General features: G+C 42.6%; 2 protein-coding genes across 11 annotated transcripts in view; one reads left to right on the top strand and one right to left on the bottom strand.

Moving 5' to 3' along the window:
* The window catches only part of LOC311522544 (uncharacterized protein), a 34657-nt gene extending 23159 nt beyond the window's left edge, over positions 1-11498 (bottom strand). For 2 of the 8 annotated variants that reach the window (XR_014712163.1, XR_014712164.1), the window contains exons 1-2: positions 11124-11474; positions 8699-8817 (exon numbers count right to left, since the gene is read on the bottom strand). The gene's annotated coding sequence lies outside the window, so the exon portion shown is untranslated. The other 6 variants (XR_014712162.1, XR_014712165.1, XR_014712166.1 and 3 more) reach the window with 6 other exon arrangements.
* A 474-nt stretch (positions 11499-11972) lies between these two features.
* Positions 11973-15447, top strand: CFL2 (cofilin 2). Of its 3 annotated transcripts, none has more exons than XM_084631998.1 (4): positions 11973-12113; positions 13956-14263; positions 14355-14431; positions 14522-15446. In XM_084631998.1, the coding sequence occupies exons 1-4, from the start codon at positions 12111-12113 to the stop codon at positions 14632-14634; spliced, it is 501 nt and encodes a 166-aa protein (XP_084488124.1). In that variant the 5' UTR covers positions 11973-12110; the 3' UTR covers positions 14635-15446. The 3 variants fall into 3 exon arrangements, with proteins under 3 accessions (XP_084488124.1, XP_084488125.1, XP_084488126.1); XM_084631999.1 differs by lacking the exon at positions 11973-12113 and adding an exon at positions 12143-12180 and having other exon boundaries at positions 14522-15447; XM_084632000.1 differs by lacking the exon at positions 11973-12113 and adding an exon at positions 12376-12395 and having other exon boundaries at positions 14522-15447.
* The last annotated feature ends 396 nt before the right edge of the window (positions 15448-15843 follow it).

Below are 15843 nucleotides of genomic sequence, written 5' to 3'. Positions count from 1 at the left end.
GAATTTAGTCTAAAGTCTACTCTCACTTATAAAATCTGACTTCTGAAGTCCATCGAGTTACTCCAGTTTTACAATGTCTGAAACTGAGAACAGAACTGGCTTTAAGATTAAAGTCCGTAACTAGCTTTGTTTTTCTTATTCTATTTTCTAAGTGCCAGAGTGCAAATTTAAGAAATTGACTAACCCTCTGCTAAATTTTTCCACAGGAAATAATTTTATTTTCCTCTATGAAATAAAATCTAATCAATTAAATCATACTGTTTCCTCTTGGATTAAAACTTCACACTAATATTGGATGTTACCATCTTACTTTTGGAGATAAGCCCACAGAAAAATCTACAGATCTCAAAGCAATCAAAGACAGCCCCTCGCCAGACCTGCTGATCCTTCATCTCTCCTCCTGCCCAGCACTACGGCTAGGTCTACATTACATACTTACTTCAGTATAACTACATTGCTCAGCGGTGTGAAAAATCCACACCCCAGGAGAGAGACACAGTTATATTGATCTTAACCCCCAGCGCAGACAGTGCTAAGTCGGTGAGAAGCTCTCTCACTGACATAGCTGCCATCTCTCTCAAAGGTGGAGCTATTAAGCCGATGGGAGAGCTCTCTCCTGTTGGCTTAGAGCATCTTCACCAGATGCGCTATAGCAGCATAGTTGCATCGGTGCAGCTGCACCAATGTAAATTTTTAGTGTAGAACTGCCCTTTGGCTCACTTGACAGTTATACTTCTATTGGTTCCCTGCTTATGTACCACACTCCCCTGTGAGAATGATAGTCACAGACTGCAGTATTGCCAACTCTTGTGATATTTGCTGTTATCTGTAAAGCCCTGAGACTTTAAAAAAAAAAAAAAACACGCACAGGAAAATAAGTTTCTAGCCCTTATGGTTACAAAGAAAATAAACTTTAAAGGGTGACTCCTAAAGGCATCAAAAGAATGCACCATATATTATTTTGGAAATCCCATAATGTGGGGGTCTGTTTAATGATTTTTGGACACTTGGGGTTGGCAATATTGAGACTGATTTAAAACTGCAACAAGTAACATTTATTTCAAAACTAGGAGCTACACAAAAATGAAGAGGCTAGTTAAATGGAAATTAAAAAGGAACAGTCACAAGTGAAATGCCTGCAAGCTGCATGGAAACTATTTAAAAACACCACAATAGAGGCTCAGACTATGTGTGTACCCCAAATAAAACAGTAAGATGACCAAAAATAATGCCACCATGGCTAAACAGAGTAAAAGAGGCAGTTAGAGGCAAAAAGACATCTTTTAAAAATTGGAAATCAAATCCTACTCAGGAAAATGGAAAGGAACATATACTTTGGCAAGTCAAGTATAATTAGGCAGGCCAAAAGATAATCTGAAAAGCAACTACCAAAAGACAAAAACTAACAGCAAATTTTTTTTAGTATATCAGAAGCAGAAACCCTGCCAAACAATCAGTGGGGCCACTGGAGCACTAAGGTGCCAAAGAAGCCCTCAAGCAAGATACGGCCAGGCCAGTGCAGAGAAGCTAAATGAATTCTTTGCATCAGTCCTAACTGCAGAGGATGTGAGAGATTTCTACGCCTAAGCCATTCTGAGGTGTCAATAGAAAAGAGGTTTGGAACAAATTGATTAATTAAACAGTAATAAGTCACCAGGATCAGATGGTATTCACCCAAGAGTGCTGAAGGAACTCTCATATGAAACTGCAGAACTACCAACTGTGATATGTAACCTATCACTTCAAATCAGCCTCTGTACCAGATAACTGGAGGATAGCTAATGTGACCCTGATTTATTTAAAAGGGCTCCAGAGGCGATCCTGGCAATTACAGGTTGGTAAGCCTAATTACAGTACCAGGCAAACTGGTTCAAACTATAGTAAAGAACAGAATTATCAAATAAATGACCACAATATGTTGGGGGAAAGAGTTAACATGTCTTTTGTAAAGGGAAATCATGCTTCACAAATCTATTAGAATTCTTTGGGGGAGGGCGCAGGGGAATCAACAAATGTGGAAAAAGATGATCCAGTGGACACAGTGTACTTGGAAATTCAGAAAACCTTTGACAAGGTCTCTCACTAAAGACCTTAAGCAAAGTAGGCAGTCATGGGATAAGAAGGAAGGTCTTCTCATGGATCAGTAAGTGGTTCAAAGATAGAAAACAAAGAATAGGAATAAATGGTTAGTCTTTCACAGGGGAAAAAAGTAAACTGTGGGGTGCCCCCAAGGATCTGTACCGGGACCAGTGCCACTCAACATATTCATAAATGATCTGGAAAAAGCAGTAAACCGTGAGGTGGCACAGTTTAAAGATAATACAAAATTACTCAAGATACTCAAGTCCAAAGCGGAGTGTGAAGAGTTAAAAAGGATCTCACAAAACGAAGTGACTGAGCAACAAAATGGCAGATGAAATTCAATGTTAATAAATGCTATGTAATGCACATTGAAAAACAATCCCAACTATACATAAAAATTATGGGATCTAAATTAGCAGTTACCACTCAAGAGAGATCTTGAAGTCATTGTGGATAGTTCTCTGAAAACCATCTGCTCAATGTGCAGTGGCAGTCAAAAAAAAAAAAGAAGAAAAAAAACCCACAACACTAACAATGTTAGGAACCATTAGGAAAGGTCTTGAAGATCACGAATGGTGTGAGAAAAGGGAAGTGTTATTTACCTTTTCACATGACACAAGGAGCAGAGGTCCCCAATGAAATTAGTAGGCAGTACGTTTAAAAGAAACACAAGGAAGTTCTTCTTTACACAGTGCACAGTCAACCCTATGCAACTCATTGCCAGTGAATATTGTGACAGCCAAAAGCATAACCGAGTTAAAAAAAAATTAATTAGATAAGTTCATGGAGGATAGGTCCATCGATGGATATTAGCCAAGAAATTCAGGGACACAACCCCATGCTCTGGGTGTCCCTGAACCTCTCACCGCCAGAAGGTGGGACTGGACAGGAGAAGGATCACTTGATAAATTGCCCTGTACTGTTTATTCCCTTTGAAGCATCTGGCACCAGCCGCTGTCAGAAGACCGGATACTGGGCTAGACAGACCATTGGTCTATGTTTTTATTTATAACTCCCTTGTTTATTGTCTCTCTCAAAATTACCACTCCCTCTTCTGTTTCCTAGCAATGTTTTATGCTCTTTAATAATTTCCCCAAATATCATATTTATTAAGTAAGAATGCAAGAATAATGCCAAATTCCATAACCCCCCTTGCTCTCCTCTCACAAATATCTCTGTACTTTTTTGAACAATACCCCCTATGTTTGGGACAACTTCTCCAAACATATTTGCTGAGTTACTTTACTTTCCTCATCCAACCCCTTTCTATAGACTTGTTTCTGACATCTCACCTGTACAATAAGGGTTGTGGGGGGAGGATAAGATACAAATGTACCTAGATTTTCAAGAGCATACTTGCCTCACTGAATGTGATCATACTACTGCTCATCCTTAATCCATTCCCCTTTATGTATCAATAACCCATATCTTCTGTTGTGCTGAATTCAGATCATATGATCTTTGAGGTAGGGAGCACAGCTTTTGGTTAGTTAGTGTGATGAAGTGTTCACCCCACACATGGCATGGAAGAGGCCAATTAATCTAGTAGGCTGCAGCTGGGAGGATATTTAGGCTTGACAGACAAGCACTAATTGAAGATGGAGCCTATGCGGGCAGGAGTAGGCAGGGCCTTGTATAAAGCTAGGAAGTGGGAGCAGTAGGGGCTGCAGTTTGGAAATCTGCAGTCACTGTCTGGGCCTATTGGAGAGAGCAGCAGCAAACCCAGGGAGGAGCAGAGGCCCTGATGAGGCAGGTGTAGAAGAAAGCTAGCAGAGGGAAGAATAGGAAGAAACCTAGGGAAATGACAGCAAGGGTTGACCTTGCTTGTTAACTGTAGGGTCCCTGGGCAGGAACTTGGAGTAGAAGGGAGGCCCAGGTTCCCTTACCAGCCACTGGGAAAGTGGCACAGAGTTGAATGGAAAAACTGCCTGAATGGCACCTAGACAGCTTGTCTGTTGAGACTTTGTTACTCTGTAAGGGGAAGACTATAGTGAACTAGCCAGAAGGCTGTTTGTTTGAGAGAGAGCGTGAGCGTGCCCAAGTGCACCTCGAGCCTTGGAGAGTGAGATAGGCCATGGGGTGAGTGAGCAGCAAAAGGAGGTGCTTGTGCTAGATCAGAAGAGTTAATTCCTCAGACCCAGCCATAACAGGGCACCCTAGTGGTGAGTGAACCCCATTGCAGTTACCTAGGACATTTTAGGATGCTTGAAAAAACAACAAAATAATTATGAAAATATGTTTTAGCAATTAAGATGCAAGGCAAATTTAGCAAGGGGGGGGGGGGGGGCAAATCGAGTAGTCTGGTGTTTTCTGACCACCTCATGGCCTCCTGCTTAAAGAGTGGCTGGTTCCTGCTGTCCATTTTCCTGCTTTTTGTGTGGCTATAGATCCCATAGGAAAACTCTAGTTTCCTTTCACTGGTTTTCTTCTTCTTGTGCCTCCTGAAAACTGTGTCCTGACATACATATAACCCCTCATCCCCCCCACCTATATATTTTGTATACAACCCTCATAGCTTCCAGAAGCTTCTCAATTAATTAATGCACTTGCTCCTCATCCTCTTCTCCTTATTTGGGTATGTGCTGTCACACTCCCATGCCACCCCCCCATTTGGCAGTTTTTGTTCCTAAGCTGACCTTGAGCAGCCCCATGTGCTCCTTTTGAGCCTGTGCTGAGCTAGTTAACCCTTCACTCTCCAAACCTTTAATGAAGTTTGGCAACTATAGAGCTGTTCTAGTACATTTAGTTGGGATTTAAAATCCTTTTAAACATGCCTTTCTTTCCAGAACACTTACACCAAGTTGTCACAAAATGCTAATTTTGCCAAAAATATTTGTCTGGGGGGTACGTAGTTATGTCAAGACTAACACCACATGGGGAAAGAGAACTATTTAGTTAGAAGTGCTTTCTTAAACATTGTTGCCAACTCTCACAATTTTATTATCAATCTCACAATATTTGGAGTTTTGTCCCAGGTCCTAAAGTAATGTATTATAGGAGAATTTTTTAAAAAAAATATATATATATAAAAAAAGTGAATTTTGGTTCCCCCCCCCCCAACAACAAAAAAAAATTGTTTGGGTCAAATGAAACATTGCGAAATGACATTTTGAAATGACATTTCATATAAAAAAAATGTTTCAAACCAAAATGTCCAAATAGTTCATTTTGAAACAAATTGTTTTGACATGTCCTAAATGGTTTTTTGGGGTTAGTGTTCTGGCAAAGCTATTCACTGAATTCAACCTTAATTTGCAAATAGTTTCTCTGTCCCCAAAAATGTATTTTTCAGCAAATTTACTATTTGCCAAAAAAATTTCTTCCAGCTCTAAATACAAATAGCTAAGATTGACACCCAAGGCAAAAGGGTGTTCCGAGGCTGAGTTAATTATTAAAAATACTTAGCACTTTAAAAGGCACTTTTCAGCTGTAGAACTCAAATTAATCTTCATAAAGCACTTTGAATTCTTCAGAGAAGGGCACTACAGAAATGTGGAGAGTTATCATTTATTATTGGCCAGATTGTGTACTCTGCACAGAGCCCAGAAAAAGGTCAATATAGCACCATACCACCTCAGCAAAGCTTTAGGAGAAATGTTGTCTCTGGATGGCAAAATTGCTCCCTTAGTTCCACAGCATGCACACCTACTGCTGTGTGCCTCCAGGGAATGCAGCATACTCCCCCATGTGCACGGATTCTGCTTTGCAGGCCAGTGTGGAAGGAAGGCAGGGCTACGGCCTTCCCTGTTGGGGTGGGTTGCACCCCAGGAATCACAAGGGGGCAGGGAGGGAAGGGAACAGTCCAAACACCCCACCTAGCACAGGGAACTGCAAGTGTAGCTGTGTACAGATTATCCACTTCCCTGCCTGTGCACCTAGTCAGCTACAAAATGACCCTACTAGTATGTGAGGAAACATCCAGCATTAACACAACCTTTTAGCATATGCTGAGGTTATCAGAAGGGAGAATATAACAAATGTCCAGATCCTGATCACACTGCCATATTAAAAAAAAAAAATCCATCCTCTTCAATGAAAGAAGGATCACACCCACAATGATGTTGAATATATAAACTTCAGAAAATAGAAAGACAAGATTGCTGAGGTAATATCTTTTATTGGATCAACTTCCGTTGGTGAGAAACAAGCTTTTGGACTCACACAGAGCTCTTCTGCAGGTCAGCAGAAGTTGGTCCAATAAAAGATATTACTTCACCCCCTTGTCTCTTTAATATCCTGGGACAGACATGGCTACAACAAAAGAAAAAACAGCCTTGAATACATAACACTAGGCGCTGCTCTCACACATGAGCCAGTTACTAAGATCTAACTAGGAAGAATATTAAGCACCCTGCAAAGGGGAACTCACTGCCAGTGCCACTTAGTTGTCAGGCACAGGTATGGCACGTTGTCTTCCTCCCAGGCATTCCACTCTCTTACATGGTGGTCTGTCCTTTAGTGACTCAGCCCTCCAGCAGGGTCACATGTTCAAGTCCACCCCTTTTGGGGTACACAAAGAGTCCAATAAAGTGGAAGTCATGAGAAGTCAGCAAGGGCTTCCCCCTTGGGTCAAGGTCTTGGAGTCTTTCCCTCTTTAGGGGCTGGTAGGGGAACCTGGGCCCACCTTTTCCACATGGCTCTGATCCAGGGCTCAGTGACAGGCAGCTAAGCCTGCATGTTGGGGTGCTATGTAGCCACCTCCTTGGATCACTTCCTAGCAATGCCCTTTTTTCCCACAGGGTAAAGGACCAAACACAAAAATAAAGTTTCTGACCTCCAGAAGTCACCAGTCCCTCCTTTGCAGGCTAGTATCACCAGGCCTTAGGCAGCAAAAGCTTCTGTGCTGCTCCTTCCCAGGAGTTCAGAGCACAGGTCAGCTCACCTCCCCTGTCTGCCTGTCACTGAGCTACTCTGGTTCCCTTTTTAAGCTCTTCCTCCAGCTTGTGCAGGTCAGGTGGGACAGGGCCACTTAGGCCCACAGCAGCTCCTTGACTCCTTCTTCTCCAGTGGGAAGTTTGCACATCCGATCACACACCCACTATTGTAGCAACTGTTGGTGTAGGTCTATTTTTGGTGATATGTCCCTATACAAAGAATTGCCAAAGTCATGTATCTATTGTATGTCAAAGCTTTATCTCTTACTCCCCTTTCATATAACAGCAAGTGAAGAACCAATTGCTGAGTACACTATTAAACAAGCTGTGAAACCCTGACACAGTTCTTTCTTTATCCAATCTGTATTCAAAGGCAAATGGACCAAATTGTGTTCTTACGCTGCTACAGATCTGTTGAAATCTTGCTGTAACAGTGCAAAATGTAACTCACTATATACAGACAGATCTCTGAATTGCTAACCTACAGACTGTCCCTGAAGTGGATTAGGACCTAGACGAGAAAAGCAAAAATCTACTGAATGCTGATGAAGAATGTGCTAAGCAAAAAGACATTACAGTGGTGTCAGGCACACCGCTTAAACAAGGCATATGACAGTGGTCTAGTGAGCATCTACTGTAATATTACACAACTTCTTTCTGAGTGCAGTAGCAAAGAAAGTTTGCCATAAACACAGAGGCATACTTGTAGAAGTAGCGGAGGTTGAAAATGTTATTGGGAAAAAAATAGCTCCCAGGATCATCATACTGATTAACGTCCTCATGACCTTAGGTACCAAAACTTTATTGCTTCACTGGAAAATCTTGACAGAAACCAGCAAGTGTATTAGTGGAATCTACTCTACATTACGCATGTGTGTCCTTGCATGGTGGCAGCAAGGATCACAAGGTTGTTAAACTCCTGTGCAAATGTGAGGGCAAGTAAGATTAAATATGGTTTAGCACACTGATTCATACAATAGTAAGTCTCAAGCCTCCTGGGAGCTCACTCTCTTTCTCACAGGGTGAAAAAGGATATGGACAGAGAATGAGTGTGTGTGTCTGAGAAGACATAGGCTTAGGTATGATCCCCATCATGGAAATCAGGTGTTTACCTACATACGCTCTCTTTGGCCTCACTTGTGCGATTAGGCAGAACTGACTTGGTAGCTTCCAGCAATGCTCATGAATTTAGGATCAAAATCCCCCAAATTCCTTATCATGCTCATTACTTTTTACCTTACATTTATAAATGCAGATCTGTGCAGGATCAAGTCCTAAAAGCTGTCTTTATGCAGGAAGAATAAAAGATTTCAAATAAAACGAACTGCTATCTGGCTAAAATAAGTCAAAAACAAGGGGTTGGTTGGTTGTTTTTTTCCACAGTGTGTGTGTGTTTTTCATTTTAAGTGCCTTGCACTTTTTAGGTAGTTGCAACATTTGTTATAACTTGCCCCTTTTATGGGAAAAGGTTAATAATGTTGCATGTGCAATGAGAACACACACTGGATGGATGATTCAAATAAGGTTTTCCAAGTAACCAGAACATCTCATCAAATTGCTCCTTGATTGTTGCAAAACATTTCTGGGCTTTTGCATTAATTATTATTGACTGTAAAAGCAGTTTACTATTATGGTCCATTTATCCAGAACAGACTGGCAATTTTCCGTGATCCAGCTGAAGTTTTCTAAAGGTCCCTTTGACTCTATTACCATTGTACTGTAAATGCCACATATTACTGTACCTCTCAGAAATGCACAGTGTCTCCTCTTACATTTTCTTTTCACAAAGTCATTTTCAGCAATTCCCGTTGTCTTAAATGGAACCAGTTCTGCTACTGAAGCCACCTCATGTTTACTTTACCTGAAATTAGAGAATATATATATTGACATTTAAAATGATAAAACAGGTTTCTGTATACCTAACACCGTGTAGAAATATCAGTCAACATCACCACAATAAATTCCACAGAAATTTTAGAATGGGGAGGAGCACGAGTGCCAGGGTGAAAGTGCTGCAATACAGTCAGAGCTAGGGAAGGTTTTGTTTTGCATTTGGCTTGGAGACCAAATTCTAAAGAAAGAAATTGACCTGCACACTACACAGTTGCTAACAAGGAAGGATGTTCTTGTGTTCAAAGCACAGAACTGGAGTCTAGAGCTATTCCTGGCTCTGACACAGCCTTCCTTGGAGACCTTGGGAAAGTCACCTAACCTCTCTGGGGACAGTAATACCTATTATGCAGAGCTGTCCTGTGGCTTAATTAAATGTTAATGAAGAGAGGAGGAGCCTTAGAAATTGCTCCTGGGAAGAATTACAGGAGAACCTCAGAGTTACAAACACCAGACTTATGAACTGACCCATCCACCACACACCTCATTTGGAACCAGAATTATGCAATCAGGCAGCAGCAAAGACAACAACAACAAAAAGCAAATACAGTACAGTACTTACAGTGTTAAACATAAATGTACTAAAAAAAATAAAGGAAAAGTTTTTAAAAAATTGACAAGGTAAGGAAACTGTTTCTGTGCTTGTTTCATTTAAATTAAGACTGTTAAAAGCAGAATTTTTCTGCTGTGTAGTAAAGTTTCAAAGCTGTATTAAGTCACTGTTCAGTTGTAAACTTATGGTTGTTCTTTCAAAACGTTTTGTTCAGAGTTCTGAACATTTCAGAGTTACGAACAACCTCCATTCCCGAGGTGTTCATAACTCTGCAGTTCTGCTATAACCCTGTAATGGATACAGCTTACTTCCCAACCCATGCCAACCCAATTATGCTGGTCAACAAAAGATTGCAGGGAAGAAAATGGGATTATTTTAGGCTCTGCCCAATCCTGAGCTCTCTCTGCCTCCTACTGGCCCCACTTCCTCATAGGGAGGAATATCCAAAGTGAAGGGACCATGCACCACACTAGATCTGGACCCAAGGTCCAGGAAGATCTCACTTTGCCATGTGGAGTGGAGAACTTACTTGCTGCATGGCTGAATAAGTCAAGGATACAATTCAGTCCATAAGTGGCCCATGTGCAAATAGTCACACTGAATTCAATGAGCATCCCCACGTGAGTACAGAACATTCACATACACATGGATCGGGACATGTTAATAGAGGCACAATCATTTATAAAGTATAGGGGAGTAAACAGTAAAATTGTTTGTACAGGGTTTTGAATACCCAAAGCAAAGCATAAGTGCCAAGCATTATTATTACTGAAGAGTAAATTTCTGTTTTCTAGATTGGCTAGTAAGTATGGGGGTAAACTTTGCCCATTTATCTGATACTGGTTTCTGAGTTTCTTGAATATATATTTTCTATTCCTTTTTTATTGTGTTTAAATAAACATATTTAATTAACTAGTTGCAGTGTTACTTGCAAGTAAAGGAAATATAAATGGATAAACAGTTTTATTTTATTCCCTTTACAAACAGTACACTTTAAAAGAGAAGCACAGGTAGGATATTGGGAAATTCCACTCTATCTTGAAAAAAACAACAAGAACTGGGTGATGGTAGCAACATACATCAAGTAAAGAAACCCTTCAATATGCATGTTACAAACAGGTCTGGTACTTTCTGGAGAGGACCATAATAACAAAGTAGTCATAACATTAAAAAAGACACATGGTCCTTTCCCAAGACATTAACTTTGATATACACTACAAAACAAAGATCAAAATCCCACATATGTAATTTATTTTTAATTTCGCCAGTGCAACCCAAGTTTCTTGGGAAAAGTCTAGGAAAAAAGATAGCAAGTGCCCCAGGCTCCCCACCCCCAGTTTAGTTTGTTTCCAAGTACCTGACTGGAAGAAGAAGAAAAAAAAAGAAATGAAAAGAAAAAAAAACAGGTGGGATCTGAAGTAGCAGAGTTTAACAGGCTGGGCTATGTACAGTATTTAGGGTTGTCATCTTATTGTACCACCAAACTCATGGTATTCCCCCCACCGTTAGACAAATCTTGTCCTTAAGTGTTATAAGGAATTAAAATCCAACTGAACACCACTCCTTTTACCTTTAACTAGTAACAGACTCAAGGCCAGCTAGAACTTTCCACTCACCCTACAGTGGTTATTCCCAACTCCGCAGGAGGAAGTTACCCGGAAAAAAAAAAAGAATGAAAAACGCTGAAAAAGTTAATTTCCATTTGTGTCAAATGTCCAACCTACTTTACTCGGAACTTTTCAGGTAGCAATGGGACCCCGAGATCCAAACTTCTGGCTCCAACAGCACTGCAGGGACAGCAGAAGGGGAGGGAGGAGGACGATGATACAGCAAGCGCTCTCCAGCAACCGGAACAGAACATCTTATGTATCCCGCTACCCCACCAGTGGGCTCTCGGGGTTATTTAGCGTTTGCAAAGTCCCGTGCTGAGAGCCTTCAAATGCATTCACCTACACATCATTGCTAAAGGGAAGGCTCTGATTTCCCCTCTGTGCCTGCCAGCTAAGAGGGACTGCACACGCACACACACACACACACACACACACGCGCGCGCGCGCGTCCGCAGGGGAGGTTTGTGAAAGGCGCAGTGTCGTGGCGCAGAGTCGGGGGGGGGGGGCGATAATACCCCTAGAAGGGGGTTGGGGATCACAAGATCCGTATGGAAGATGTGGCGGGGGCACCTCCCGCGGGGCGGGGAAAGGGATGTGTGATATCACCCCCGTCCAACAGTCCGGTGGGGGAGGCAACAGTTGAGGGCAGCCTGGTGGGTGTGAGGGGGGCCCCGGGCAGATGGATGTGGGGTGTGCCCCAGGTAGATGAATGCTCTCCTGAGGACCCCGGGCTGGGAGGGGGGTATGGCGGTGCCCCCTCAGGGGCCCGGGCAGTTCGGCGTAGGGATGCCCGGCGGGGCACTGGAAGGCTGGGCTGAGAGGTCAATACGCCGGTGAGGGCCGCAAGGCGGGGCGGGGCGGGGCTGGCGTAGCACAGGCGCTGCCCCCCGGCTCCGGCCGCGCGGCGAGGCAGGGGCCCATCCCCCTCCCCCCTTGCGGAGCGGGCTGGGAGGGTCGCCGCGGCACGTGGTGGTGAAGGCGGCGGCCGCGGCGCCCATGTGACTCGTCCCCCCGCCCACCTCGCCCCAGCCCCCCGCGCGCTCCGTGCGAGCAGCATCCCAGCGTTGCAGGCAGCCGCCGTCGCCACAGGGACCCGGCACCATGGTAAGGGCGGGGCGTGCTCGGGGCAGTGCGGCGGCCAGGGCCCGCGGAGGGCGGGAGGCCCGGCGCGGTGAGGGGCTGAGCGGGTCCGGGCCGGTGTTCAGGCCCCGAAGCCTTCAGCGGCCATTTTAATCTAATTTTAGTGGGAGTGGGGGGGGGGAGGCTGCGGGGCTCGGCCCGGGAGGCTGGCGGGGGCTGCCGCCTGGCCGCTGCGGACGAGTGGGGTGGTGCGTGAGGGGAGGGCTGATCGCAGCCTGAGCTCACCACGGCGGGCGGACCCCTCCGGTGAGCCGGGGGCGAACGGCTGTGGGAGCCGAGGTGATCGCGGGGGCAGGGTCCCCCCGGGGCGGGGGTCTGCCTGCCGGGCGCGCTGCGGGTGGGAGGTTTGTGGGGGCGATTGCGGGAGGGGGGTTGAGGCTCATCGCCTCTGGCTCCGTGCGTCTCTCCCCGTGGAGGACGCGGGGTTGACGCTGCTGCTGCAGAGCCTCGGGCCCCGGCCCTGCCTGCTTGATTTCCCCACCGCAGGGGGAGTTTGTGCTGCCAAATATCATGTGGCGGGGCTGGGGGCTGAGGAACAGATTATTTAAAAACAACGAGGAGGACTTGTGGCTCCTTAGAGACTAACACATTTATTAGGGCATAAGCTTTCGTGGGCTAAACCCGACTTTAAAGTGGGCAGGGTGCGTTCAGGGAGCAGTCAGCCCTCTCGGACTGACTTCACTAGCTGCAGTTCCCCCAGAAACCTGCATCGCTCTCCAGTGGGGAAGAGAGGGCAATGGAGCTGCATTGTTTCCTCTTTCGGAGGGGGGATAGGGAGTGAGCAGTCTAAGCTGTCAATGCACTAGCAGTTAAGCTTATTTTTAAGGTTTACATAACCATCTTTCTAATAAGAATCTTGCAAGCAAATCCGAGTTTAATAGTGGAGATGGGCTAGTAAAACCTTCATTTCTTCAAATAAAATGTATTTCCTATAACTAAACTAGGAAAAGGTACAGATTATATTCCAAAAGGGGCAGGGTTGTTATTTTTTTTTAATGTGTTATTTACCTGGTTTCTTGAAACAGCATGCTGTACCTTGGAAACTGCGGTCTTTTAATAAAGAATGTAATGAACTGAAAACAAGGGCCATACGGATGTGTTTAGCTAGCTTATAAGTAACAAGCTAAAATTGTTGTAGTGAGTTTGCTGTCAGCTCTCTCGGTATATTGTTTCCTTACTGTTTTACGTTGGGGTTCTGAATGGGTTGGAACTACTGTAGTGTGTTGTACAATTTGTACTTTCCTCATGTAGAAACTGCAGTAGCTTTTTTTTTTTTGGTTAGTGCATCAGCATTAAGTAAAAGAAAGGAGTTTTAAAAACATAACATTGCAGTTGACACAACTCAGAAGGCATTTCTACTGCTTCTAGAGCCTTACATCACTCAACAAAACTAGAATCATGACACTACTGGATATGAACTGCTGATATAACATTTGTTCCAACTAAAAAAACCCCCACAAAACAAACAAAAAAACCCACCCCTGGCTGAGACAAATATATGATAAACTAATAGATAATTGGTTGGTATGTGCAATGGAAACCCAGTTATTTAGGATCGATAACTGAAAAGGAGACGATGCTGAGATAAAACAATGAATAAATTAGGAAAAAATTTTGTACAGTTTTTTACCTAATACAACCCCACTGACATCATTATGGTTCTAGAGTGTTCAGGTTTTAGTGTAAAATTTTTGTTCTTAAATTATAGAGTAGATTTCTCTTTATTTAGTATCAGGTAATATCTTCCCCATAGTCAATGTTAGTCGTTTTGCATTTAAATAATTATTTCCTTCATCTCATTTACAGGCTTCTGGAGTAACAGTGAATGACGAAGTTATAAAGGTTTTTAATGACATGAAAGTAAGGAAATCTTCAACCCCAGAAGAGATTAAAAAAAGAAAGAAAGCAGTTCTTTTCTGCTTAAGTGATGACAAAAAACAGATAATTGTAGAGGAAACAAAGCAGATATTAGTTGGTGATATTGGCGATACTGTGGAAGACCCCTACACAGCCTTTGTGAAGTTGTTACCGTTGAATGATTGCCGATATGCTTTGTATGATGCCACATACGAGACAAAGGAGTCTAAGAAAGAAGACCTGGTATTTATATTCTGGTGTGTGAAATCAACTTGCTATTAAAACTGAAAATCTTTACATTTTCCTTCTAATATCAGTGGGTTAAATAATTACTTTTTGCCTTTACAGGGCTCCGGAAAGTGCACCTTTAAAAAGCAAGATGATCTACGCAAGCTCTAAAGATGCCATTAAAAAGAAATTTACAGGTACAGGCATCTGATATTCCACATAGCAGTTACAGTTCTTCTCAGCATTGAGGAACTGAACAAATATATTTTTATCCATTTGTCTTTCAGGTATTAAACATGAGTGGCAAGTAAATGGTTTGGATGATATTAAGGACCGTTCAACACTCGCAGAGAAATTGGGAGGCAATGTGGTAGTTTCACTTGAAGGAAAACCCTTATAGAAAGACATACAAGTGCCATCTGGATCTAAGGAGCTTCCATTTCTGCAGCTCATTCAATTGGAATAGTATAACTCCTCCTCCCCTCCCCCCCATTCACCTTTCTACAGACCTGAAGGAGATGTCATTAAATTAAACTGTCTACCAGTGATTGCCATTTGATTCTTTAATCCTGGTAGTTTTATGTAGACCCCAAGGAATGCCTTCATGTCATACTCTTAGCCAGAACTGGCGTTGCATGCATTCCTTGCAACCTGTACAATGAATGTGATAGTTAATGTGAATAGTCTAGCAAACAGCAAAGGGTAAGCTAAGTGAATGCCTTGAAAGCATTATCCACTGGTCAGATGGTAGACTCTATTCAGTATACTTACAGTTGCACTTGATTGCAGTTCCATGAGGCTCTTGTGCATTCATACACCTCACCTGCCTTGACAAGCCTATTTTTGTGACATGGCAGCACACAACACTATGCATTTAAAGCACTTTTTTGTAATATGTTTGATTTTTTTTTTCTTCCCCTCCCCCCAAAGAAATGCCAATTAAGTTGCTGTAACTGTGTCATCAAACAATTGTAGTACCTTGATTTTCATTCCTGTTACATGCATATCTTTATAAAATGAAGTAGCTGTTCTGATGCCTTTCGTTTTCCATTGAATGTACACTACTGAACAGGAGTAGGAGTTATGTTTACCATGTGAGTCTTGCAACACTAAAGTTGTTTTGTAAAACATCAGTCATGATGGCAGTTTCTGTATAAAAAGAGCCTTAAATGGAACACTGTTTTGAAATAAAAAAAAAAAAAAAAAAAAAACCTGGCCACGTTGCAATAAAACTTGTGGCTTATTACAGAATGTTGCCTTGTTTTCATTGGAAAATATAGTTTGAAGTATGTTTAAATTAAGCATATTTTGAATAACTTAACTTCTATGGAAAGTATTATAAAGGTAAACAATCATTAATCTCAACTTCAGTAATAGTTTTTCTGCCCTAGTCATAATTTAGACATTGCTTTACAGTAATTTAACTGTTCTATTCTGTTGATTGGATAAAGGACCTCTTCCCAGTTTATAACCATTTAAGTAAATAAGCTGCCATTATTAGGGAGCATTCAATCCATAACTCGTTTGTATCTGAAGTTTACAATGTAGGAATTTGTTACCCGTGCAACATATTTCTTTACCTGAATTCTCATAAAGTTCTATATGCCAG

Source organism: Lepidochelys olivacea (genome assembly GCF_965140295.1).
Source record: "Lepidochelys olivacea isolate rLepOli2 genome assembly, chromosome: 6".
In the NCBI taxonomy this organism is placed as follows: Eukaryota; Metazoa; Chordata; order Testudines; family Cheloniidae; genus Lepidochelys; species Lepidochelys olivacea.
The sequence above is the reverse complement of the archived record's forward strand: the minus strand, read 5'-3'. Positions and strand labels throughout refer to the sequence as shown.